This window comes from Diospyros lotus, chromosome 14 (genome assembly GCF_014633365.1).
Source record: "Diospyros lotus cultivar Yz01 chromosome 14, ASM1463336v1, whole genome shotgun sequence".
In the NCBI taxonomy this organism is placed as follows: Eukaryota; Viridiplantae; Streptophyta; class Magnoliopsida; order Ericales; family Ebenaceae; genus Diospyros; species Diospyros lotus.
Genome location: NC_068351.1, coordinates 10,527,108 through 10,554,751, shown reverse-complemented (window position 1 = coordinate 10,554,751; position 27,644 = coordinate 10,527,108). Strand labels below are relative to the sequence as shown.

Sequence of the window (27,644 nt, the reverse complement as noted above, 5' to 3'; positions counted from 1 at the left end):
AAAGAGATAGTCGACAGAATATAATGTATAGTCGACTATATTTTCAAATAAAACGAGGCATAGTCGATAGACAAGAAAGCATAGTCGACTATCTTCTAACACAAATTACCCATAGTCGACAAACACATTCACATAGTCAACAGATACAAAAATATGAAGAAGATTTTGAAAATTATATACAAACATAGTCGACAGAAGAAAATCATAGTCAACTATCCTTACATGATAGTCGACAGAATGAAAAATAGTCGACAGAAGCCATACATAGTCGACAGAACAAATAGGCATAGTCGACTATCCTCAAGCACATAGTCGACTATTGAGAGGCATAGTCGACAGCACTAAACACATAGTCGACTATCCATAGGTATAGTCAACAGAACACAAACACATAGTTGACTATTCCTTTTATAAAGATTGAACCGTTAAATGATAACATGAAAAAAGAATATTTGAATCATAAAATTTATTTAACATTGAACTCTCTTAACTTTATTTCATCATCACAATACAATTATTTTTCATCATCAAAATTATATCAAATTCAAAACATCAATCTCCCCATTTTTTATGATGACAAAACATTTTATGAAATATCCAAAAGTTTCCCCCTTTTTGTCATAAATCAAAAAGGATATAAATTCTTAAGTAAAATCATAAAGGCAATATATGATTCAAAATCATCATAAACATCATAATCATGGAGAGTTTAGAGATAGAAAATATACCACCAAGATTGAATTTAACAATCTCTCTTACCATTGGTTGGCAAAAAAAAAAAAAATGAGCATCTTTTGGGGTTGATTTTCTCCTTCGTCCCCCTTTTCTCTTCATGCTCGATACATTCATACAAATTTCACTTTGAGTTCCATTTGAATGTCAAGAAAACCTGCAAAAACAAATGATCCACAAGATCTTGGTACCCAACCCTCTTTGGGGTCACCATAGTTAGCATTGAAAATTCCTTTTGGAACCCATATTTATTTATATCTTATAGGATGGTTTCTTATAAAACATTTGTTTATAGAATGCCCACATCGACCACAATAATGATAAGTGATTTTAGAATGTAAAGCAAAATTTTGTTTTCTTTTCACAAAGCAACCTTGTCCTTTTCTTCTTTTATGAAAATATTTTCTTTGAATCTCAAGGGCATCTTTCAATTCTTATTTCTCTTTGTCAGCTTTTTCAAGAGATAATTTTAGACATTTATTTTTCTCTTGAAGTTCATCCTTTTGAGCTTTTAACATTTTCTTCTCATTATTCCAAGAATCTTTTTCTTCTTTCAATAAGCTCACTTCTTTATCTAAAGATTTTAATTTCTTCTTTAAGACAAATGTTTTTCATACTAATATTTTCAAGTTCATTCATCAAATCATTGAATGCATCATGTAATTCATCAAGAGTAAAACTTAAAATTAAATTACTAGAATGGGAAGGATTCTCTTCTATGTTGGTCATAAGACATAGGTTGACCACTTCCTTCACTTGAGATTTGTCACTAGAGGATGAATCATCCGTTTTCTTCTTACACTTCTTCTCATACCTCTTAAATGATGGACATTCGGATATTATATGCCCATACTTTTGACATCCATAACATTTAACTCCATTTCTATATTTCTCCCCCTCAAACTTATCCTTCTTCTTCCTTAGGTTTCTTCTTTCCAATTCTTTCAATCTTTTTCTACTAAGGAACCTTTTGAATTTCCTAGTAATTATCATTAGATCATCATCATCTTTACTGGATGAGTGTGACACTTTGAAAAGAAGATTTTTATCTCTATTTATCTCATTATCATCTCTCTTCATCATGATCTCATGAGTCATGAGAGATCCAACCAAATCATCAAAAGATAAATTATCTAAGTCTTTAGCCTCTTGAATAGCTGTCACTTTGGGATCCCATTCCTTGGGTAAACTTTTAAGGATTTTTCTAACTTTCTCTCCATTTGGAAAAGTTTTTCCTAAAGCCTCTAAATTTGTGACAATATTATTAAACCTAGTAAACATCTCATTAATAGGTTCCCAAGATTTCATAGAAAAAGTTTATACTCACGAATTAGTAAATTTACCTTTGATTCCTTGACTTGACTGGTGCCTTCATGAGTGACCTCTAATTTGTCCCAAATTTCCTTGGCCATTGTGCATGTTGAGACTCAGTTGAACTTTTCGACGCAAAGAGCACAAAACAAAGTGTTCATGGCTCTTGCATTTATCTCCATATCTCTTATTTCCTTTACTGTCCAAGTCTCCATATTTTCCATATCGGCCAATGTAACCTCTTTCTTAATCACGTGCATAAGGCTTGTATTTTGCATAAGATAGATGAGCATTTTTGTTTTCCAAAAATTAAAGTTAGTACCATTAAAGAAAGGTGGACGAGTGGTGCTTCAACCCTCAACTTTAGATGAGCCAAAAATGTGTGCCATTGTGGATCTTTATCCCTAGGTTGTTAAACTAATGAAAACAGTGGGAATGAGGCTCTGATACCAATTGTTAAACCAGGAGGTGCTATGGCACACACCAAGAGGGGGGTGAATTGATTATTTTTAAAAACTTGATAGAACTTTGAAATGCTTTTGATGGAAATGCTAGCAATGATAAACAAACTAAATAACACAAGCACAAGAGAAGAACACAAAGGATTTATAGTGGTTTGGCTTAAACCAAGCCTAATCCACTACCTTAACTCCCACTAAGGATTTTAAACCAATTCACTAAAACCTCCTACTTACACAAGTAGGCCCTCTAGCTACACAAGCTAGGAAATACAACCTCCTACTTAAACCAAGTAGGCCCTCTAGCTACATAAGTTAGGAAATACAAGAAGTGTAATAAAGAGAGGATCTAAGAGATAAATCTCTTAGTTACAATGATCTCTCAAAAATAAAGTACAAGGCTTGAATAAGATAATACAAATGATAATTGAAGCCTTTTTGAGAGAAAAATTAAAGCATAGTCGATGTAAATAGAGATGAGAACAAATGTAAGCTTAATTCAATTCATTCCCGTCCATTAGTCTCTTCTTGATCATCCATGAGTTGTATATATAGGCATCTATAAAGATTGAAGAGGAAACTAGCCGTTTGTGATCGTTGAAGTTTGAAAAACTAGCCGTTGGAAGCTTTATGTAAAAGAGATAGTCGACAGAATATAATGTATAGTCGACTATATTTTCAAATAAAACAAGGCATAGTCGACAGACAAGAAAGCATAGTCGACTATCTTCTAACACAAATTATCCATAGTCAACAAATACATTCACATAGTCAACAGCTACAAAAATATGAAGAAGATTTTGAAAATCATATACAAACATAGTCGACAGAAAAAAAATCATAGTCGACTATCCTTACATGATAGTTGACAGAATAAAAAATAGTCGACAGAAGCCATACATAGTCGACAAAATAAATAGGCATAGTCGACTATATATCCTCAAGCACATAGTCGACTATTGATAGGCATAGTCGATAGCACTAAAACACATAGTTGACTATCCATAAGTATAGTCAACAGAACACAAACACATAGTCGACTATTCCTTTTATAAAGGCTGAACCGTTAAATGATAACATGAAAAAAGAATATTTGAATCATAAAATTCTTTAACATTGAACTCTCTTAACTTTATTTCATCATCAAAATACAATTGTTTTTCATCATCAAAATTATATCAAATGCAAAACATCAGCAAAAGCCTTTGAAGCTTCCTTGTGCTAGTTGAAAACTATCAAAGGAAATGTGTAGCCTTATTTTTGTTTTTAAATGAAGGAGAATGGGGCTCATGAACAAGAGAAGAGAATAGAATAGAAGAAAATAAAAAACTATTAAGAGATTTATCTTTTTCATCTCTTCTTCCATTTCTCTATTTATATGCAAAGCTTGAGATAATTCAATGGAATTATCTGATAATCCATTGAATTAAGAATATAGTAGATGTGAGAAGTTAATGGACAGATTATGAAGAATAATCTGTCCAACAAAAACTATCAACCTGTGGCCACATGCATATCATAGTTTCTTCAAATTTAAAAAGCAATTGGCAATTGGTTTTAGCTTTGGAAAATCAATTGACCGTTTTATATTTTATGCTACAAGACACACTTAGTTGCATTTAGCTCCTCTATTAACTATTAATAACATTAAATAACATAATACAAGCCTAATATTACTTATTTTGTCACTTTACTTTTAGGCATGTAACTTTCAAGATTCACCATCAAGTAATAATTAGGAAACATTAAATTCCATTGAGGTTAATAGAACTCTTTGATATATTTCAAGAATCTCTATATATTCTTGAAACACCTTAAAGATCTTGAGTGTTGTCAAGGGAATGAAGTCAGTTATGAGTGAATCTATGTTTTTGATGATTATCATGTAATTCAATTATTTATGTAATACCCGGGAAATCCTGAAGGATATAAATGGTATTTGATGAAGGGCATAAGTGAAATTATCGAAAAAAAAGGCTGTAGGGTATACTATCGTAGTTTTAATAGATCGAATTGACCGAAGGGAGTATCCTTAATCCTAGATGATTAAGAAAAATGTAATGGTATTAACGAGTAATACAAGTTATGATTTTAGGCATCAAAAGAAGTGGGATCGAGAATAGTTTTCGATACAACTGTCGACCGGGCTGAGAAAACTGAATCGACGTAGGGAACATCCGAAAAGTCAAGGAAGTGTCTTGAGGACCTAGATTTTATATATGAAACAACCCTTGAGCGATTTCGGGTTGAAACGAATGGATTTAAGGTCAAAACGATTAGTCGAGCCTGAGTGCAATTTTCTAATTTTGCCCGAGAGAGGTCCAAATGATAGTTTTTCAGGAGTTTTGAGGATGAAATGAAGTGTACTAAACTTGTGGGTTGTAGTGCTATAGTTGGATAGTGCAGGGGTGATATGCAAAGGGCCAAAATGGCATAAGAAGAATCAGGGGGGGCTAAAGTGTAATAAATGAAAATGGTGGTGTGAATGCAGCAAGCCAAAAATGGCCACCGCAAATCCGCCGCAAGTGGAGCTGTCTCCGGTGATGGGATGGCCGCGGTAGGGCCTGGGAGAGGTAGTATACGGTGGTAGGAGGCTTGGGGACCAAGCCATGGCCATTAATTGGCTGAGATCTGGCCGGTTTTCATGTATAAAAATGGCCAAGGGTTTCGATATTTTTGGCAACAAATCGATTGTGATTTTGGATGTTTTTGAGAGAGTGATTAAGGGGTTTTTGATCCTTGCATCAAGGAGAAAAGTTTGGGAGCATTTGGAGGTGTTTTGGGTGTGATTGAAGGCCATTTGAAGCTTGGCCAGAGACAGGTGGCAGACCGCTTGGGGCCGCCCACAACGCCCGTTTGGAGCATTTTTCGATGGTCTTTCGGCTTGAAAGTTGTGCCATTGGGATCGATTCATCAAGGGCTTCAAGAGGGTACCATTTGTTTTGCCATCAGAGCTGTCAGCGGCGGCCGGAGAATTGAGAAAGATGGTGGCGCGTGGCTGCACGCGCCACATTCCACACTCTACATGCAGCCACGCGTTGAGTGCGTGAGCAAGGGTGTTTCGATAATTTTTCTTCCAATTTTTTTCTATATTTATTTTAGGAACTATTTTGTTGAAAAATTTAGAAAAATGTTTTAAGAGATAATTATTTTGAAATTATCAAGGTGAAAGTTGGGAGAAAAATAGAAGAAATTATGAAAAAATTGAGGAAAATAGATTTTGATACTTCCTTAATTAAATATGGTGTTTAGGGAGTATCGTGGCTCGAGGTTGAGTATAAGTACGGGTGTTTGTGAATTAGCACGCAAATTGAGGTTGTGCACGAAGATCGAGGCAATCCGAATACGTTTGAGGTGAGTTGTTCACTACCAAACTTGGCATGTTCATGCAAATGGTTTGATCTGTGAGTGTTCTACCTAAAGGCTTTGTGTTTGCTCTGTCCAAATGTGTTGAGATTTCATGCAAAACGGTTTTGTGTATGCAAACAGTAACTTGTGACAGTTGATTTTATAAGGGAGGTTCGTCCCTCAATGTTTCAAACTTGTGCATTGCATTTTATAAAACTGTTGTTTATATGATACTTTGAATTTTGAAATATGGCATTGTCTTGTGTTTTGTTGTTCATATGGAATGTCAGCCTAGGATGTTGTCTAGATAGTGTAAGCCATATTTCTCCATGGGCGTGACGGAATAATAGGGGTATCTTGTGCTGGTGTACATGTTGGGATAGCTGCATTGGTTTCTGTGCCGGGTCATTTGGTCAGGAAAGTTACACTAGGATGACTAAGTGGTCCATATTGTGTTGTTCATATGGAATGTCAGCCTAAGATATTGTCTGGATAGTGTTTGTAATACCTGAGAATGAGTTGAGGATACAAATAATATTTGATAAATGGCATAAATGGAATTTTCGGAAAAGTAAAGCTATATGGTACACTAACGCAGCTTTGGGGGACTGAATTAGTCAGAGGGAGTACCCCGGACCCTAGATAGCCAAGGAAAATGGTATAGTATCGACTAGTGATTAAAGTTATGATTTTTAGTTAGAAAAGAAATTGGATCGGTAACAGTTTTCGGTACAACTGTTGACCGGGCTGAGAAAATTGAATCAACGTAGGAGACGTCCGAAAAATCAACGAAGAGTGTCAAGTACCAATATTTTATGTATAGAACAACCCTTAGGTGATTTCGGGTTGAAACAAATGGATTTAAGGTTAAATCAATCAGCCGGGCCTAAGTGCAAGTTTTAAAATTTGCCCGAAGGAGATCAAAACAGTAATTTTTCGGAAGTTTCAAGGATCAAATGAAGAGTACAAGACTTGTGGGCCTTGGTGATGGTGTTGGAAAGATCAAGGGTAGCATGAAAAGGGTTAAAATGAGATTATATGAAAACATGGGGTCAAAGTATAATTAATAGAAGTTGCAGTGTGAACGCACAACAATGAATTTCGACCGCTGCACTGCCACTGCACGTGGCTGTCGTTTCAGGCGATGGGATGGCCGAGGGTGGCTTGGGGGAGGTGGTATCCGACGGTGTGAGGCTTGGGGACCAAGCCATGGCCGACGATTGGTCGAAAAATGGCCGGGTTTTGGGTATAAATAGTGGCCGAAACTTCAAGATTTTTGTCATCAATTTGGCCGCGTTTTGGTACGATTTTGGGAGCTTTGATAGAGGGCTTTTGATCTTGGTATCAAGGAGAAGAGATTGTGAGTGTTTTGAAGCATTTTTATGAGCATTGAGGGCTGTTTGAGCTTGGCTGAGGGTTAGAGGCGATCCGCCATCGCCGGACCTGCAACTCGACTTTCGAGGCCTTTTCCGGTGGCCTTTCGACCTGAAACCAGTGGGTTTGAGATCGATTCTTCGTGGGCTTTAAGGGGGTATCGATTTTGGGGTCATCGGAACAACTGCCGGCGACTGGTTCGAGGAAAAAGACGGTGTCGCGTGCAGCCACGCGCCAACCTTCACTCTCACACATGCGCCAAGCGCGTGACAAGGGGCTTTTTGATAATTTCGATTCCAAAATTTTTATTTAATTATTTTAGAATTTATTGTGTTGAAATATTTTGGAAAATGGTTGAGGAAATAATTATTTTGAAATTACCGAGGAGTGACGGCGATTAGAGGATGTTTTTATATTATGTCATGTCGGTTATGTTGTTTATTTTGAGAACGTCATGTAAGCGTTGGTTCGACTCTATATTATAAATAAAGTGATTTTGGTTATGACCTATTAAGGTTTCGATCTAATTTCCGCATTTGTGTTGGTGAACCTGTCTTAGTTTATTGATGGTTCATAGTTGATATACTGAGAAGGTGTAACGAGATCTTCGGGGAATGGTTTTTGTGATGGATTTTTATTTGGAAAAAAAAATTATATCCCCAGAATCTTACGTTACGTAACGCCCTTCTGGGAGAGTGGGGTGTTACAGTGTAGCCATAATTCTCCAAGGGCGTGACGAAATAATAGGGGTATCTTGTGTTGGTGTGTATGCCGGGATAGCTGCCTTGGTTTTCGTACTAGGCCATTTGATTAGGGAAGTTGCACTAGGATGACTAGGTGGTCCATGTGAAATTTTGGAGTTGGGATTGTATGGTGGTTCCTGGATGCTTAGAGTGGGAACGTAATCTCCGACGTAAATGTGGTGAGGCGATTTCCTGCGTTGATGTGACCCTCCTGGGCCGGGAGTTGGTAACAATTGTTCCCGAGATGTTGGAGAGATGCATTGACTTGCCCCTCTTAAGCTAGAATCGCGTCGTGTTGATGTGTCGGTATGGTGGCATAGTTTTTAGAGAGATTGTTTTTTTCTCGTGGTAGGGTTAAGCGCTTGGGATTTTCTTGGGCTAGGGCTTACTGAGTGTATTGGTTTATTTTATGTCTTGCATTCATTCATGAAAAATGCGTTTTTGAACTCTCACTTAGATGATTCATCATCTAATATGGACTATGTCCCTGGAATATTCAAACTTTCTAAGTGAAGGTAGTGGTGCGAAAGAGAAAGGGATCGCTAAGGAGTGACGACGATTAGTGGATGTTTTATATTATATCGTTTCAATTATATTGTTTATTTTGAGGACGTCATGTAAAACGTTGGTTTGACTTTATGTTATAAATAAAGTGGGTTCGGTTATGATTTATTGAGATTTCAATCTAACTTCCGCATTTGAGATGATGTACCTGTCTTAGTTTATTGATGGTTTATAGTTGATATACTGAGAAGGTGTAACAAGATCTTCGAGGAATAACTTTGTGTTGAGTTTCCATTGATTAGAAAAAAATAACCCCAGAATCTTACGTTATTTAACGCTCTAGAGAAGTGGGGTGTTACGATTTCATTACTAACATCTTGATTGAGTAAGAGTTATGAGCTGATTAAATTTACTAACTCGATTCTATATGTAAGGCCGGCCCTAAGATTTTAGGAGGTCTAAGCGAAATTTTTTATGAAGCCCCTTATGGATATATTTAAAAATAAAATTAATACGAATAATTTTTTTTATTATATAAAATTCATAATATTTCACTTTAAATTTACTCTTTTAGCATTTTTAGATGAAAAATCAATAATTAAACTATTACAATTAATTTTTCAAATATATGTTTTTCAATAGACGCCATCGCCAATCCATTAGTGTAGATTCACTGATAATAGAGGGATCACAAATATTGAAATATATACGCAAAATTAATTGATAATTTAAGCGTTAATAAAAAAAATCAAAAGATATACTTGATAAGTCACACAATGGGATGATGAGGATAAAAATGGAATTGCTGAAGAGAATGCGTAATTGTGAAATCGGTTGGATTGAGGACCTATGCTTGCTTAGATTGATGGTAGATGTCAATGACAATGGATGGATAAAAAATTAAGGAGAGGAACTGATGCAGACGATGGAGTCGTGGCCACTACCAGATGCATGCAAATAGTTATGATACAATCATATAAGATGGAGATTGAGATTAATTAAAAATACATGGAATAGTTGTGAGGGGATGGGTGCCACTGCGAGACGCATAGGAATAGAATTGATTTTTAATAAAAGAATGTGAGAGATTGAGATTAATTAAAAATTGTAGTGATGCTCATGAGATTAATTATTAATAAAAGAAATGTGAGAGATTGAGATTAATTAAAAATTTACAATGGCTTGAAATAGGCATGAGCCCCTTAATGTCTCTTCAATTTTTAAATTTATTATTTTTAATTAATTTAAAATTTGAAAATTTAAATGGACATGGCCTCAAAGTGGCGTGAAATGGGCATGGGCCCTAGGCAGGCCTAGACAGCCTATGCCCAGGGCCAACCCTATCTATATGATAGATCTTATTTGGTGTAATGTGAGATGACAAATTAAAAATTATTTTTCATTCATTCATGTCTTGACCAAGAACTTTTGTTACCGTCCAACATAAAATTGCATAGCACATTCACCTTACATTGAAGGTAATGAATCTTATCCGGCAAAAACATAGTTTCATATACTAGTACTAGTAAAAGGAAACCATCATAAAACATTCCCACCCACGATTAGGGTAAGTTAACATACTCTAACAAATCTCAAACACCAATATATAAGACAATTATGTTGGTTTAAATCAAATGATCACTTGCACAATTGCAACTAATAACAAATCATTAATCTTCTTAATCCTGTGATTTGTTATTAATGTCAAGTTCGATACATTGTTCAACTAAGAATCATCCATATGTTTGCTGATGCATCTTATTATACTTTATGGCTTGTGGTTCATCATCTTTTATTATTAATTTCTCATACTAATGAAATGTAATAAACTTATGTGGTAGTTTATGCTCAATTAATTAAAATCTCCATTTAAGGAATCTAAGAAGGAAGAACAATTTAAGAAAGAGTACTACTATTTATCAGAGTATCTCAAAATACCCTTTTAGATGATATCATCTAGATTTAACATTAAGGCATCACTGTCAAAAATCTGTTACGAGTGGCTCCAACGACCAAACATCTCCTCCTCCTCCTCCTACTTTACTTGTTGAGTCTCTGTTGAAGAATTTTGAAAATAGAAGAGTTGTTCTTAGTGGCCGTAACAACAAAGCATTGCCTCGCTCGCTCTGCAGCTCAACCCACTTGCACACTTGGAATTGCATAAGCGAATAATTGGCATGCAGAAGAAGACATGTTCCTACTTCCTAGAAGAATTTTGGGGTTCTATTTTAAATCTGATTATATATATATATATATATCAATATAACATACTAATGTTACAAACATACGGTAATTAATTGTATAAAATTTTGTGTAGCTAATTCCATCCTTATCCCTAATAGTTAATAATAATGTTTAAATACTCAAATTGATAAATGACATTACAAACTATTTTTGATATTTTTTAATTCATTTTAAACCCATTTATTATTTACTTTCCTTCTATGAATTTTGAAAATATAGGTGCCACCACATATGAAGCATGTCCCTTAAAACTATTTAAGGGTAATATGTTTGCTTTATACTTTGATGTTACCAAATAAAGAAAAAAAGTCTTTTGGTTTTGGTGTCTAGTACCATTTTTGAGTTTGTTAATATCGTAATTCCTAGTGAAAATAATAACACTGTTTAATGTGATAACTTTTTTTTATTGTAAATTAGGGATATATATTTATATGTATATGGCACTTCTTATTTTTATTATAAAATCTGTATATTAGGTGTATAACTCATGTTATGTATATAAAAATAAAAATATAAGAAAAATCAATATAATTTAGATAAATAAATACATAAAATTTAACCTTTATTTGATTACTTTATTCAACATGCATGGAGATAAACCATGTCATATTCTAAGATACTTATTTATTTGGGTACATAGTGAACCATAGTGAACCTTATTTGATTGTATTTTAATTTTACCCTGTCTTGGAAGTGAGAAACAAAATGCTTCTTCCATTTCGTGGTTGTATGGGCCTTGCATTATACTCGAATCCCTGAAAATATAAAGTATAATTAAAAGTAAATAAATCATCAATTTCTAAACGAGAATAATATATTATTGACTTGATAGTAATTATCACTTCATATAAAATATAAAGTTTTGAATTGGAATATTTTCACATTCTTAATATAAATACTTTTTAGTTATTTCTCATATTATATATAAAATTATATATAAGTATAAATGTTTAGCCCGATGTGGGGTGGTGTTTGATAAAATGCACTTACATCATGGACAGCATCCCTTAATGCTTGAACTTGTTCCCTTGAAACTGTTCTAACCTGCCCCCACCCCCACCACCACAACGAAAGCAGAACATTAATTAGCTAATTACGTTTATGTTAGAGAAAGTAGTACTAGATCTAAAACAATGAGCAGCTAAATTAAAATTAAATTGACATCTATGATTATTTTCCGAGGTACGTATTTATTATAAAAAATAAACAAAATTAAAATAATGCTAATCAACTCAATAAAATCTAGAGAATATCTAAATTGGAGAGATAAATTCAATCTATCTCAGACTAATTTAATTTTAAACTTAAAACTGATTTATTTGATCACTTCTTAACAGTTTGCTTGGCACTACTATACAAATATATAGATATCTTCAGGCTATGTTTTGGAACAAGGTTTCTTGACTTGAAAGGAAGATGAAAAGAAATTTATATATATATATATATATATATAATTCCACCTTTGTTATCTTTTTTCAATTGCTTTTTTTTTTTATTTTATAAATCAGATTAAGATAGGAAAGAACCTTGCTGAGTACAGTCCAAACAACACCCTCTGTGCATGGAGGGACAGTAAGAGAACCCATGTATCTGTAGTAGAACTCTATGCTCCCAAACTTGATGTCTTCCGGATTTACAATCCCCACGTCTTTGTCTTCCTTCCCCAGCGACTTGATGTCTGCCATCAGCTTTAAAAGCAAAAAAATATATATATATTTCATCCATCGCTATTCTTTCAATTATCTCCCGAGGGTTAATTAATATGCATCACTTATTGTTTTGAATTCATTATAACTAACAATAACAATCATGTGTCTTAATTCCATTAGATTAATAAGACATATTATAATAAGATTTGAGCTCTCTAATCATTCCAATCCATAGTCATATTCTTATTATTTGTATACCTTGGCAAGGAAAGGATCAGGTAAGCCATATTTGTATAGAATTCCAATGACAGCAATTGTTCCATTGGAGCTCATATGCACAGCATGAAGCTCCAATTGGTACCTGCATATACAAATATTCGTTAGACGGATTTATTTTTTATTTTTTTTTAAACTATTCGAAGAAGAAGAAGAAGAAGAAGACCTTATTCCATCGAAGGCGTGCTCTGTAGGAGAATGCCAGTGACATTGTTGGAGTTTGAAATCAATCCCATTTATGTTAATTCCACCTGCATCTCCATTCCAATAAACCTAAAGACAAGACAAGAGGACGACCCCATTGCCACCAGTTTCGTGGCTCAAAGGATTTTAGCACTATCATTGTCAAAGATGGTCTCGGTCGACCATATTAGAATCAGATTAGTTTAAGTCTGAGTTATATTTAGTTAGTTTATTGCCAATTTAAATACTCTTTAGAGTTGATTGGGTTAATTGGGCTTATATATATATCTTGGTTAACTTTTTCTTTATTTTAGGTATGTTTATCTATAAATGCTTGCCAGTATAAGCAACCATACATTCAATATATATATACAGTTGTTTATTCTGGATCCCGTGTTTCTTTTTTACAATTGTATCAACTGAAAGAGCAACAATGGCTACCCTTGGAGTGTAGTCTTGGGGTAACCATATTGAAATTTGTGTAAAGGGAAAGAGGAGTTGTTTATTATATATAGTATGAGTGCTTACAGCGATATCGTGTCCTCTATTTTGAAGTGTGGCAGGGGCAGGCTTGTAGTCTATCGTCAAATTGCCCATACGAGGCGACAGTCTTGAGACGGGAATATTAATGGGAGACTGCATGGTTCCATTGTTGCAAATTCGCCATCCTGGATTGAGCTGCCCCCATCTTGATGGTCCGTTTCCACTACTTTCATCGTAGCTGAAAGCTGTTTCATCATCTGTACGTACGTATATTGTGTTGCATTAATAATAAGGTATATATTAACTAAGAGATTTTTAATAAATGAAAAAAATTTAATACCAACTTCAGCTTCAAAAGCAGTGGAGATGGAGAAGAGGTTATGTGAAGTTAGAATGAAGGAAGCCAAGGAAAGAGAGAGGAGAAATGAGATTGAATTGAAGGACAACTTGGCCATGGCTCAAAGAAAGATTTAACTAAGAGATTTTTTCTCCTACTAATTTGGACTGGATTGAACTCATATTTATATATATAATTATGCACGCAGAGTCAACGAACCTATACACCCTCAATGTTTAATATTTGTTGACTAAGAAAAAAATCTTGATAAAAACAAAAGAGAAGGAGAATTAGTCTCCTCAAATACCCACATAGTCAACGACTCTATTTTTAGCCTTGCCAACCTCTTCTATGACGATAACAATATAGACCTAGAAACGTTAGAGAGATGAATTCTTTTTATGAAGTGCATACGAATTTATCTATATATAACGCCTCATCGAAGTAATGGTCTTCACAAGTACATCCATATGTTTGACACATGAATATTGACAAACTCTAATGAATTAATTGATATATTGCTAATAGATACCTAATTAGTTTGAAGATTGGACTCAGGCTGTTTGACTTACCCTTTTTAATTGGAGCTTTTAAGTTAGTTAGCGGTTAGTATAAAAGTTATGTAGTATTTAAGTTGATAGCTTGTTTGGATAAATATGTTTTTAAACTATCAATTAATAGTTATGCGTTTAGTTTGTAAAAGTTAATAAGTTGTCAAAACTTGACAAAAAGACTAAAATAGACGTGATGCTAAATAATACAAATAAAATTTACAAAAATATTATTTTTAATAAAAAATAGATAAATTATACATACTTATTAAAAAATATATCAATATAATATATATACATCTTTTATTTGTTTCTTAAAAAATAGTACCATTAATATATATATAATATATATATATATACCTGTATACACTTACAGGCTGGGGATGCCACCAGTGATGAAGGAGGCGGCGCCTGATGAGACGATGGTGATGGCTGAAACCAGATGACGCGACCCACCAGCTAAGGTGATGGCTAGAACTTAATGAGACAATGGCTGGAACCAGATGAAGTGATGGCGAGATCGAGGTTGGAACTAGATGTGGTGATAGCGTGACCCACCAACACAAGCTGCTTGCGGCGCCCAGTTGCATGACGACGATGGCGATGTCAGTATGGAGGAGGGGCGACGGTAGCAACAGCGGTAATGGCAGAGCACAGCTTCGGAAAAGATAAGAGCTTTGGGTAACGGTAATGAATGATATTTTTGTATTTTTGTTGGTCAATGAAGCAAAGTTTTATGACAAAGTTGAGGGTTACCAGCTTTTGCTAAACGTTGCTATAGCAGCTTTTTAGTGGGAAAGCGTATAAGTTGAAACACTAAACCAAACAGTTAACCATCAAATGTACCATAGCGGATCAGCTACACAAATGACTTGTATGCGGTCAAACCGCTAAGCCAAACAGCCTCTACCACAACTCACAGTTACATCTTTTTAAACAGGTCAAATTATCCTTCCCCAAGCAATGCTATAACGTAGGAACTTGATGTAGCATTTTTCGTATAGAATTATAATTACTAATTAATTATTATACACGTTGATAAAGATAAAACCAAAATCTATAGCTTCATGATAGAAAAAAATATGGCTCTCTAGCATCATATATACATGTTAGAAAAGATAAAAAATAAATTAAGTAGAAAAGTATCAAAATGTATTGTATTGAAATGGTACTGTATTTTGATTGGTATTGTCTAGAACAATTACATATATATATATATATATTATGTGGCTAAAATAAATAGATAATAAATAAATATAAAAACATTACAAAGAATACATAAAAGATCTATATAATATAAAATCATTCTCCAAAATATTCTAACAATATGTTAATTTAAAAAAAAAATACTTGGATGAGAGTTTGACTTGGGCATGGCTTCAATGGTTAACCACTTAACCAAAATTATTCAAGTTTTTTTCTAGAAAAATGTTATTGATACACCTTTGTGTACATCTTGGGCTACATAAAGGTATGTCAATGACAAAAAAACCCCTCATGAGATGCATAGAAGTGCGTGAGGCACATATGAGGCGCATGGTATTTTGGTCATAATACTTCCTTATGTAGTCCAAGATGTACAAAATGATTGTACATCTAACATGATTCTTTTTTTTATTGATTTGAAAGATAAGACTAAACTTTTCATCAAGTGACATTTGATGTTAGATGGGTTAAAATTCATAACCCTATTCATAAGGTAAGCTGTACCCAACCTGGTTTAAGATGCACATGTCAGGCACATCCAATTTGTTATTAAATTAAGAGCTCAAATGATATCTTATTAGATTTTTGTGATAACATCATGAACTCTAAATCAACTTATTATAATAGAGAATTTTTTATATTAATTAAAATCTATGGATGTACTTAAAACCCTTAAAACAACTTGGTATTGTAAATTAATTATATGTCACAAAGTATATAGATTCTGAATACATAATTGTTACGTTGAGATGTGTGAAAAAGAAAAGAAGAAAGTTAAAAGTAGGTGCAACCATTTTGAAATTAAAGGAAATAAAGGAAAATGTGCAGCCATGTACCGAAACGTGTTAAAGAGAAAAAACAAAAATCAAAAGGCAGCCGCAGTAAACAGCTGCAATTTTGACAAAATGGAAGAGAAGGGTGCCGAAATGTGGCACCACCAACACGTTTTTTAACATGTAAGGGAGTCCTATAAATGGGTTTGCCTCCCAGCTTATTTGTCAAGCATCCCTCAGTATTCCTTGGAGAGAGAAAAATAGAGAGATAAAAATATTAGAGTCTTCTTTTATTTTCAAAAATAAATTATTATTATTATCGCCTTAGAGGGAATAATGTAATTCTTATTATTTTCACAGCTTTGTATTACAATCTCCAGAACTGGAGGGTATGTTGAGTCATCTAGTTTTGTCATCTGTGTTGAAATTTGTGAATTTTTATTCAGTGAGCCCTCATAACTTAAAAGTCTGTTTGGATTTCATTGTTTCAGGCAATCTTTGAGAAATTTGATAGGGACCGAAGTGGCAAGATTGAAATGGGAGAACCGCTAGAGGCACCGCTGAGCCTTGGATTTGCAGTTTCACCAGTTGTTTTGGAATTGCTGGTGTCCAAGTTTGATAAAACTGTTGGAAGGAGTAAGGCCATTGAATATGATAATTTTATTGAGTGTTGCCTCATTGTTAAGGTATGCTTTCTGTGACATCACCATTATCATTAGTGGTTGTTGCCATTGGAGAATGATTTTGCACTACACTAATATGAGGTTTCAGATGTGTACTAACTTAATATAGGGAAATGTTGAGTCTAGCCAGGTTCCAAAAAGCAACTTGGTTAACCTGAAAGGATTGTTGTTTTAAGTGAAGTTTCAAACGGCAGGGTTTTTGACAAAGGCAGGAAGGCCTTTTGGCAACCCCTATGGCTGCCCAAAATGGCAGCGTTTTGGGCCCTGGGTGGAGGGCCAAAATGGCAACTGCTTTTGCCGTTTCATTTGACGTGCTTCTCTTTGTCTTTTAGCTTGCCTCTTCCCCGATCGTCGATGCTCTGCTATCTTCTTTATACGACGCGATCTCCACCGCTTGAGTCTCCTTTATATCAGCTGCAGTCACCTCGGGATGGTAAGAGAGATGGCCTCCGATTATCCGCTGCATCTAGGGTTTGTTTTTGATTATTCTCTTGTTCTCATTCTCTCTGTATAGATGTTCCGTTTTGTTCTGTTCTCTAAGTTGTAAGCCTCTAACCTTAGATTATGGTTATGGGGCTGAGTTAAATTTCTGAGAGATTGTTTTTTGTACAGTGAGATTGGAGAGTTGTTTTTGTTTGTAATCGATGGCTATAAATTTTTATCCCTATAGTGCAGTGAACTCCCTTTGTCGGAGCTCAACGTAGACGTAGCCATCTTTAATGGGTGAACCGCGATAAATCGCTTGTGTTGATATTGTTAATTTGTTTTATGCTTTGTGTATGATTCTGTCCGTTCATTTGTGTAAGAAATCGGTCATTTTTTTATTTGAGTTTAAAGGGGTTGATTAGGGTTGAGCTTCCGGCTCATCCCAACAGTGGTATCAGAACCTTTATACTCGCAGTACCTACGACTGAGTTTTATCTCAGTTAGGGTTTACTGGTGTGGTGTCGTTTTGTTTTTGGGATTCCTAGGGTTTATTGTAAGTCTCTCGTTGGTCTATTATTTTTGCTGAGTGAGTCTAGTCAGTGTCTAGGGTTTCCTAGGGTACCTTCGTGCAAGGCGAAGATGACATCAACCCGATTTGAAATCGATACATTCGATGGTAAAAGCGATTTCGGTAGTTGGAAAAAAAAGATGAGAGTTTTGCTCTCTCATCATAAAGTGCTTATTGCACTTGAATCCAACGAAGAGAAATGGACAGCAGAACAGCTCACAAGAGCTGCTGAGGTAAGGGAAGAAGCATTCAATCTTATCTTTCTGCATTTTGGTGATAGTGTAATACGTAAAGTAGATGGCATGAATACCCCTCTTGAACTGTGGAATAAACTTGATTCATTATACTCTGTTTTGTCTGCTCCAAATTTAGTTTATTTAAAAGGTATGCTATTTAACTTTAAGATGAATGTTTCTAAATATATGGATGAAAACATAGATGAGTTTACCAAACTTAGTTTATTGTTAAGAGGAACTGATTAAGCCCTTGGTGATACCAGTGAGGCTATGATCCTTTTAAATTCACTGCCTGATGAATATAATGTGGTTAAACATGCTTTACAATATACTGGTATTGTGCCTAGTTTAGACCTTGTTATTTCAGGAATTAAGGCAAAAGAATTAGAATTAAATGCATCTAAGAAACCAGCTAACAACTTGTTTGTTAAAGGTAAACCTGATAAGAGAAATAACATAGGAAATAGTAACCAAACTGTAGGTTTAGGATTTAAGGGTAAGGGTAAAAAGGTTAAACAAAAGCCTAAATGAAAATGCTACCATTGTGAGAAAGAGGGTCACATAAAGAAATATTGTTATGACTTGTTAAAGAAACAAAAACAATGGGGGATGCATTGATAGCTGCAAACAGCTCCAATAACCTAGCTGAAGTTCTTACTATTTCTAGTTCAACTGTTGCTAATGAATGGATAATGGACTCTGATTGTTCATTTCACATGTGCCCAAACATTGAGTGGTTTCAAAATTTTAGTAACAAAGAAACAAAAACTGTATATATGGGTAACAATCAAACTTGTTGTGTTCAAGGCATGGGTGATATATCTTTGAAAGTGCATGATAACAAGATTAAGATTCTTACAAATGTTAGATACGTGCATGTCTTTAAGAATAAACACCTAATTCTCACTAGTACTAAAAAACATGGTCTATATGTTTTAAATGGTTATTCATTACCCTCTGTTAATTTTTCAACTGCATGCATGGCTAAAGCTGATAAGACAGATTTCTGTCACTTGAGACTTGGTCACATGAGTCAGAAAGGTCTGAAGGCACTAACAAACCAAGGCTACCTTGGTTCAGTGTCTACAGATCCTTTGAACTTTTGTGAGTCATGCATCCTAAGCAAGCAACACAGGATGAGTTTTCATACAGGAACTCGCCTGGCGAAGGTATGCTTAGAGTATGTGCATGCTGATTTGTGGGGTCCCTCTCAAAAGTCTACTCTTGGTGGGAACAGGTACTTTCTATCCATTGTGGATGACTTTATAAGGAAGGTTTGGGTTTTTTCTCTTAGAACTAAGGATCAGACTTTAGATAAATTTAAAATATGGAAAGCCTTAGTAGAAAACCAATCTGACAAGAGGGTTAAAATTCTAAGAACTGACAATGGTTTAGAATTCTGTAATAGAGACTTTGATGAGTTTTGTGACTCTCATGGCATTGTTAGGCATAAAATCGTGAGAAACACACCCCAACAAAATGGGGTGGCCGAGAGAATGAACAGAACTTTGTTAGAGAATGTTAGGTGTCTCCTTTTTACAGCTGGCCTACCTAAAACCTTTTGGGGGAAGGCTCTCTCCACTGCTGCCCACTTGATAAATCGTAGCCCTTCTACTATGTTAAACTTGAAGTGTCCTGAAGAAATATGGACAGACAAAATTAAATTTCAATTATCTCAAGGTTTTTGGTTGTGAGGCATATGCTCACCAATCAGTGGGAAAGTTGGATCCTAGATCCATCAAATGTGTTTTTGTGGGGTACCAAGATGGTACAAAAGGATATAGATTGTGGGATAGGAGTTCAAATGGAGTTAAGATAATAATTAGCAGAGATGTTATATTCAATGAATCTATCTTCACTTGTAAATCAGAAAATTTGGAAGACTATCCCACACCTAGCACCCCAGATGACTTCCCTATAATTGGTAATACCCAAAATGAGGTGGAGCAACCGGTAGATGTTCCTGATCTTCCGACTACTTCCTCCTCAGATGTTTCAAACCTTGAAGTTGACCTACCCTCTGATCATGAAAGTGATCATGATGAGCCATCTGTAGCTTCTGAAGGTGAAGAAGAGCAATATGACTCTCCTCACCTGAACCTAAGGGACTACCAGCTGGCAAGGGACAGAAGAAGGAGGACTATAAGGCCTCCTGTAAGATATTCTTACTCAGATTTAGTTTACTGTGCCTTAGTGGCAGGTTTGGAGATGAGAAGAAGTGAGACTACCTCTTATGAGGAGGCTGTTAACTCCCATGACTGTTTAAAATGGCAGCAAGTTATGGACGAAGAGATGAACTCTTTGATGACAAACAACACTTGGGAACTGGTCCCAAGACCTCAGAAGCAGAAGCTGGTGAAATGTAAGTGGTTGTTCAAAATTAAAGAAGGTATGTTACCCTCTGATCCCTTAAGATTTAAAGCTAGATTAGTAGCTAAAGGGTTTACCCAGAGGGAAGGTATTGATTACACTGAAATATTTTTTCCTGTTGTTAAATTTAAAACTATTCGAATGATGCTTGCAATAGTTGTTCAGTATAATTTAGAATTAGAACAGCTGGATGTTAAAACTGCTTTCTTACATGGGGACTTAGAAGAACTAATTTATATGGATCAGCTAGTAGGTTATCTTAACAAGAAACATCGTGATCATGTTTGTTTGTTAAAAAAGTCTTTATATGGGTTAAAACAATCTCCACGTCAATGGTATAAAAAAATTGACAATTTTGCAACTGGGATTGGTTTTAACAGAAGTGAATATGATAACTGCTTTTACTTCATGTTATCTGATACTCTTGTTTATTTGCTGCTGTATGTTAATGACATTTTATTAATCAGCAAGTCCAAGTCTAAAATTTGTGAGTTAAAATCTCTGTTAAATACCCACTTTGATATGAAAGACTTAGGACCTGCAAGAAGAATTCTATGAATGATTATTGAAAGGGATAGGAGTAATTCTTGTCTGAAAATTCATCAACGTGATTATTTGTTGAAATCTGTTCAAAAGTTTGGCATGTCTGGTTGTAAACCAGTAAATGTTCCTTTGCCTGGTCACTTTATTTTATCTAAAAAACAGTGCCCAATATCTGATTCTGAAATGCTTAAAATGGAAAAAATCCCATATGCTAGTGTCATTGGAACCATAATGTACTCAATGATTAGTACTAGGCCTGATTTAGCTTTTTCAATTTCTCTACTTAGTAGATTAATGTCTAACCCTGGTAAAATTCATTGGGAAGCTTGAAAGTATGTGTTAAGGTACATTAATGGCTCTGCTGATATTGGGTTAATTTATAAAAGGAATTTTGATGTTTTTAATCTTGTTGGATATGTGGACTCTAACTTTGCTGGTGACAGGGACTCTCGAAAATCTACAACTTCTTTCTTCTTTACTTTAGGAGACAATTGCATCAATTGGAAGTCTTAGTTGCAGCCTCTGGTTGCACTGTCTTCCACTGAGGAAGAATGTGGCTGTCACTGATGCCTTCAAAGAAGCCATCTGGCTCCAAGGTTTGTTAAAAGAGATTCATATGTTACAAGGTAAGGTTGTAGTATTTTCTGATAGCCAGAGTGCCATACATTTATGTAAGAACCATGTATATAATGAGAGAACCAAACATGTAGACGTTAAGTTTCATTTTGTAAGGGACCAAGTAGCCAAGGAAAGTGTAATTATTCAAAAGGTCCCAACAGAAAACAACCCAGTTGATATGGGGACAAAGATTGTGAATGTAGCCAAGTTCAAACATTGTTTGGACTTGCTGCATGTCATAGTTGGTTGAAAAACCAAACATCTTGAGTAATGATGGCATAGGTTGTAGCTTGTTGCACTGTTAGTGGATTGTCCCTTAATGATTGAAGCTTCAAGGTAGAGATTGTTGTTTTAAGTGAAGCTTCAAACGGCAACGTTTTTGACAAAGGCAGGAAGGCCTTTTGGCAACCCCTATGACTGCCCAAAACGACAGTGTTTTGGGCCCTGGGTGGAGGTCCAAAACGGCAACCGCTTTTGCCGTTTCATTTGACGTGCTTCTCTTTGTCTTTTAGCTTGCCTCTTCCCCGATCGTCGATGCTCTGCTCTCTTCTTTATACGACGTGATCTCCACCGCTTGAGTCTCATTTATATCAGTTACAGTCACCTCGGGATGGTAAGAGAGACGGCCTCCGATTATCCGCTGCATCTAGGGTTTGTTTTTGATTATTCTCTTGTTCTCATTCTCTCTGTATAGATGTTCCATTTTGTTTTGTTCTCTAAGTTATAAGCCTCTAACCTTAGATTGTGGTTATGGGGCTGAGTTAAATTTCTGAGAGATTGTTTTTTGTATAGTGAGATTGGAGAGTTGTTTTTGTTTGTAATCGGTGGCTATAAATTTTTATCCCTATAGTGCAGTGAACTCCCTTTGTCGGAGCTCAACGTGGACGTAGCCCTCTTTAACGGGTGAACCACGATAAATCGCTTGTGTTGATATTGTTAATTTGCTTTATGCTTTGTGTATGATTCTGTCCGTTCATTTGTGTAAGAAATCGGTCATTTTTTTATTTGAGTTTAAAGGGGTTGATTAGGGTTGAGCTTCTGGCTCATCCCAACAGGTTTGCTGCATTTGTACTGTGTGAACTAGTGGGTGAAGTGGTCTTTTGAGTTAGGTGTCTAGTTAGTACAGGATAGGATACTCATAAAGCTGTATAGTGATGTAGCCTGGACTTATGGAGCTTCCTTTGACACGTGAGGCGCCTAAAAAGAAAAGATATAATAATAAAAATAGAGTAGAGAGAGGGTAAATCCTGGTAGCAAAGGTTAGATTAACTCATTTATGATTGGAAGGTCATGGGTTCATGTTGTGGAAGTAGCCTTTTTACAGAAAGGGAAAGGCTGCATACAAATACAACCCCCCCTCGGCCCTCACAAAGTGGATAGCTTTGTGCATTGGGATGCCTTTAGTAAAAATAGAACAGAGAAGAAGTATTAGCAAACGAAAGAAGATGCAGAAATTGAGAGGAAGGAGGAGAAAATGGAAGATATGATGGGACAACCTGCACAAATAGAAAAGAATCCTGAAAAAAATGAGATAAGAACTTGTGGGGGAAAACAGAGTAGTGGGCTGAGTGACTCTTGTCATGGAGAGAGAAGGAAGAAAGAAGTACAACAAAGAGAAAGAATAAGGATGGACTTGAGGGAAGAGAGAAGGAAGAGGAGAGAATAACAGTGATTAAGAGATGAAATTTAAAAGGAAGAATATAATAAGAAAACATTAATTGCAAAAAAGGGCAAGGCAACTTTACATGGATGAGATATAGTCAATTTCCAGAAGAAAACATCATTCATATTGTCCATATGAAGCCAAATTGCCTTGTAGTTTCAATACCAAATTTTATCTGTATAAAATACTGTTGGTAACTACTTAAAAGTTTTGAGATATCATCATTAAAGCCTCAATAATATCTAAAATAAGAAGATTTTGAACAAGTAAAAATATTAAGGTCATCCCTGCCATGCTGCACGAGGTTCTCTACTTTGTGAGGATTAGGAGAGATTTATATTTGTACATGGTATTTTCTTTGTATATCTTTGCAAATACACTTTTTCTGCAACCAACTCAGACTCATAATCTTTCAGTCATGAAGGAGCAATCTTACTGTGGCTACAAGTGTAGTCCATATTCATAAGCAAAAATATATTCCTCATAAAGAAATTTGACTTTCATTACTTTATTTTTAGCATAGCATCAATTGAACTGCATCACACAAACTCTTAGCGTCTGCAACTTGTTTTCCCCCAGCCCCCTCTTTATATTCCAGAAAAAACATTTACAGTGGGTTGGTTGGATTAGTAATGCTCATTGTGTGGATTCATTTACCATTGAGTTGAATGGGAGTATCTCTGTTTCAGGGTCTGACGGAGAAATTCAAGGAGAAGGACACTAGTTATTCAGGATCAGCGACCTTCACTTATGAATCTTTTATGCTAACTGTGTTGTCCTTCCTCATCGCCTAGAATGTAAAGTAGTCTGTAGAAGAGTTGTGGCTTGGAGTGTATTGACAGTGTTTTAATCTGCGTGTATCTTTTTCTAGCATTCCTTGCACTTTCTTGTAATAAATTCGTTGGGTTAACTTATATTCATGTTATTTAATGTTTGTTCTTTTGCTTTGAATCATTAGATGGGATTTGGTTTCGATTTCAAGGTGAAGACAAATAATACGAAGCGTAAAGCCTTGTATTGTAACTTTGTCAATACTGACAAATAATACCAAGCATAAAGCCTTGTACTATAACTTAGTCAATACAATCATTTACTTTTAAAATGGAGGCAGGCAATGCCATCCTAGATACTTATTTGAGAACATACACTACAGAACCTTGGTTGTGGAGTTGAGTATTGATTTTATTTATCCTATCTTAGGAGTGTAGAACAAAATGCTTCTTCCATACAGTGGTTGTATTGGCCTTGCATTTGCCTCAAATCCCTGGAAAACAGCCAACAAAAGCAGTCAAAAGGATAAAATTTGGCCCAACAATGTCTTTGATAACATGAAAGATTGGTGAACATAAAACAACAGTGGAAAGCTGAAAGAATGATAAAATTCCTTACATCATGGACAGCATCCCTTAATGCTTTAACTTGCTCCCTTGAAACCGTTCTCACCTGCCCCACCACCACAAAAGCAAAACATTAAATTAGCTAAAGTTTGCTTGGTACTATATATATATAAACACATATTTAGGCTATGTTCTGGATCAAGGTTTCTCAACTGGAAAGGAAAATGAAAAGAAAATAACTTGACCTATATTCCCTTTTTTGCTTTCAAAGAATTCTATCCTATTACATTTTTGGGGTAACTTAGTCGTTTTAGGTTTTGCTTGATTAGTACGATTTCATGCGCACTTGACTCTCACGCATAGATAAGCTAGGACTCTACCCAAAAAGGTGGCGGACGTAGCATAAAAAAGACATAACTTAGCACGTCAAACGCGTGAATTTTAGATAAACTTAAAATTCCTTTCATTCCAACACCAATTGAACCATTGCTTGAGTTGAGATTTAGATCCCATTAATTTTGCAAGTGTCGAATGAAGATAGGAAAGAACCTTGTTGAGTACTGTCCAAACAACACCCTCCGTGCATGGAGGGGTTGTAAGAGAACCCATGTATCTGTAGTACTTTCTGCTCCCAAACTTGATGTCTCCTGGGTTTACTATGCCCAGCTCCTTTTCTTCCTTCCCAATCGATTTGATGTGTTCCAGCAGCTTAAAAAAAATAAAAAAATCTTATAATAATTATATACCAATTATTGGTTCAAAATGATTATAAAGACCAAGAACAATCATCAAATGTCTTAATTCCATCTGGTGAGGTCCAATTTTTGTAAATATGACTTCTATAAAATTTGCAACTGTAATGCTTTGGCAAATTTTGTTTGTAGCCAAAGCAGAAGTAGAAATCATCTATATGTGTGCATTATATGGCACTTTTTGAGAGTACTTGTACCTTGGCAAGGAAAGGATCAGGTCGGCCATATTTGTATAAAATTCCTGTAACAGCAATTGCTTCATCATTGGAGCTCATATGGACAATATGAAGCTCCATCTCATACCTGCATATCCAAATATATACTAGATGGAGTGTTCTTTTTCTGCATTTCATAATTCAGTCTAAATCTCAGAGTCAGAGGTGTATGTATCAGATTTTGAACTACGAGGCCTTTTTATTTTTACGAATCACTGTTTTCAATCCGATGAAGAGACGAAAAACCTTGTTCCCTTCAAGGTGTGCTCTGAAGGGCAATGCCAGTGACATTTGAGGAGTTCATAGTAAGTTCCATTTATGTTAATTTTTCCTGCTTCCTCTTTCCATGAAACCTGAAACAGCATCTGCTTTTATGAGAACACTTGAAGACAAAGGCCATTTTCAATTGAAAAACACGTGTTAACATTATTTTATGATTTTTATTTTTTGTTATCATCGAGTACCCATAGCCACCATGTCTGAGAATTTATTTCTGGAAGTTTTGAATCTTGATTACAAAAGAGAAGAGAATATTATAATCTGTTAAAATTAAAATACAATTGCTTACGGAGATATCGTGACCCCTATTTTTAATAGAGGCAGGGGATGGCTTGTAGTCCCTCTTCAATTTGCCCAAATCAGGGGAGACCTGAACTTTTGGGAAAGGGATGTCAATGGGAGACTGCATCTTTCCACTGTTGCAAACTTGCCAATTCGGATCGATCTGCCCCCATTTTGCTGGTCCTTTTTCACTTCCTTCCGCGTAGGTGAAGGGTGATTCATCCTCTATTTTGCATTAACAGTGTTTGCATAAGTAGGAATTTTCATATATATATATATATAGAGAGAGAGAGAGAGAGAGAGAGAGAAGAACAAAATGAAGTTCAAAACTAAAGAGTAGCCTTTTGGGCTGGCATGCATTAATACTGGAACTGATTAAAGATATAATGAATTCTTGAAAGCCATGGTCAGCGAAGGATTCAGAGAAAGTCTTTCTTTCCTTTCTTCCCAAGCACCGTTGAAGTTTCTGATTCAACAAATACAAAGAGAATAACCTCCGAAGAAAAGAGGAAAAAACAAACAGAATTTTCGGAGAAAAGGGTTTTCGAATTTCTTGAATAGATATGCATGAGAGAGAGAGGGAATACCAACTTCAGATTGAAAAGCAGTGGAGATGGAGAAGAAGAGGATATGTGAAGACAGAAGGAAAGAAGTAAAGGAGAGAGAGAGTAGGAATGAAAATGAACTTAAGGAGAACATGGCCATGGCTTGGCTCCTCTCTCTCTCTCTCTCTGCTTGGGCACTGAATCCAAGTGTAAATCACGCACATTTATAACCATGCATGCATGGGATAATTAATTCATATTGTACAATCAGGAAAAGGAAGGCAAGAACAAAGATTGCGTGAGAAAATGGTCAAATGTTTCGGACAGCCACAGGAATATATGTATATAATTGTAGTCTTCATATTCCTCTTCTATTTAAATTTTAACAATAATATCATAGAGCAAAAAAAGTAAACTATAACAATAGTATGCTCTCTCTAGTGTTCTTAGGGAGTGGAAAGTTGGTCATCATATCAGCCTCCTATAGGCATTGGCCGTCTCTTTTGCTGCCCTGCCGACCTCCTCCTCCGTTTCCGCTATAGCCTAGTTGATTGATTTTTCCCGTAGTTCATTACTATGATTTGATCTCCCCTCTTCCCCTTCCATGGGCTCTTTTGAGCCTTTTACCCCCAAAATTCCATTTTCTCAAAACCCTAGTCTTCAAGGCCCTATTCTACCTTGCCCACCCTGCCCTCCTCTCCTTCCTCTTTATCGATCTTGAAGGCTCCTGTCCGACGATGGCATTGGAGGGCAGTTAGTTGTTTCCTCCCTTCACTGATCCAAGGCGAAAATTGTCTTCTCTCTATTTTGTGAATTTCGAAGATTAACTTTATTTTGTTCGTTGAATTAATTCAATTAGGGGATTTAAGGCAGAGCATGGTGATTATGTTCCATTGCTTGTGGCTTAGTTTTTGTTTGGCTTGTTGTGGCTGTCTGGTTTTGCTTCTTGTGGTAT

At 35.5% G+C, this 27,644-nt stretch overlaps 3 protein-coding genes across 4 annotated transcripts in view; 1 reads left to right on the top strand and 2 right to left on the bottom strand.

The window, feature by feature from the left end:
* Window positions 1-24,085, top strand: part of LOC127790007 (calcium-binding protein CBP-like) — a 79,038-nt gene extending 54,953 nt beyond the window's left edge. The window contains exon 4 of the mRNA XM_052319205.1: window positions 23,969-24,085. Within this exon, the coding sequence (XP_052175165.1) occupies window positions 23,969-24,073 (105 nt within the window). The 3' untranslated portion in view covers window positions 24,074-24,085. The remainder of the gene's footprint in view (window positions 1-23,968) is intronic.
* Window positions 11,260-13,794, bottom strand: LOC127790004 (alpha carbonic anhydrase 4-like). Of its 2 annotated transcripts, none has more exons than XM_052319198.1 (7): window positions 13,646-13,794; window positions 13,351-13,562; window positions 12,806-12,912; window positions 12,622-12,724; window positions 12,241-12,402; window positions 11,705-11,758; window positions 11,260-11,469 (listed from the first exon to the last, which is right to left on the bottom strand). In XM_052319198.1, the coding sequence occupies exons 1-7, from the start codon at window positions 13,758-13,760 to the stop codon at window positions 11,392-11,394; spliced, it is 831 nt and encodes a 276-aa protein (XP_052175158.1). In that variant the 5' UTR covers window positions 13,761-13,794; the 3' UTR covers window positions 11,260-11,391. The 2 variants fall into 2 exon arrangements, with proteins under 2 accessions (XP_052175158.1, XP_052175159.1); XM_052319199.1 differs by having other exon boundaries at window positions 13,650-13,786.
* A 189-nt stretch (window positions 24,086-24,274) lies between the features above and the next one.
* Window positions 24,275-26,899, bottom strand: LOC127790002 (alpha carbonic anhydrase 4-like). Its single transcript, XM_052319193.1, has 7 exons — window positions 26,732-26,899; window positions 26,152-26,369; window positions 25,830-25,936; window positions 25,566-25,671; window positions 25,166-25,324; window positions 24,669-24,722; window positions 24,275-24,543 (listed from the first exon to the last, which is right to left on the bottom strand). The coding sequence occupies exons 1-7, from the start codon at window positions 26,847-26,849 to the stop codon at window positions 24,466-24,468; spliced, it is 840 nt and encodes a 279-aa protein (XP_052175153.1). The 5' UTR covers window positions 26,850-26,899; the 3' UTR covers window positions 24,275-24,465.
* Between the last annotated feature and the right edge of the window lie 745 nt (window positions 26,900-27,644).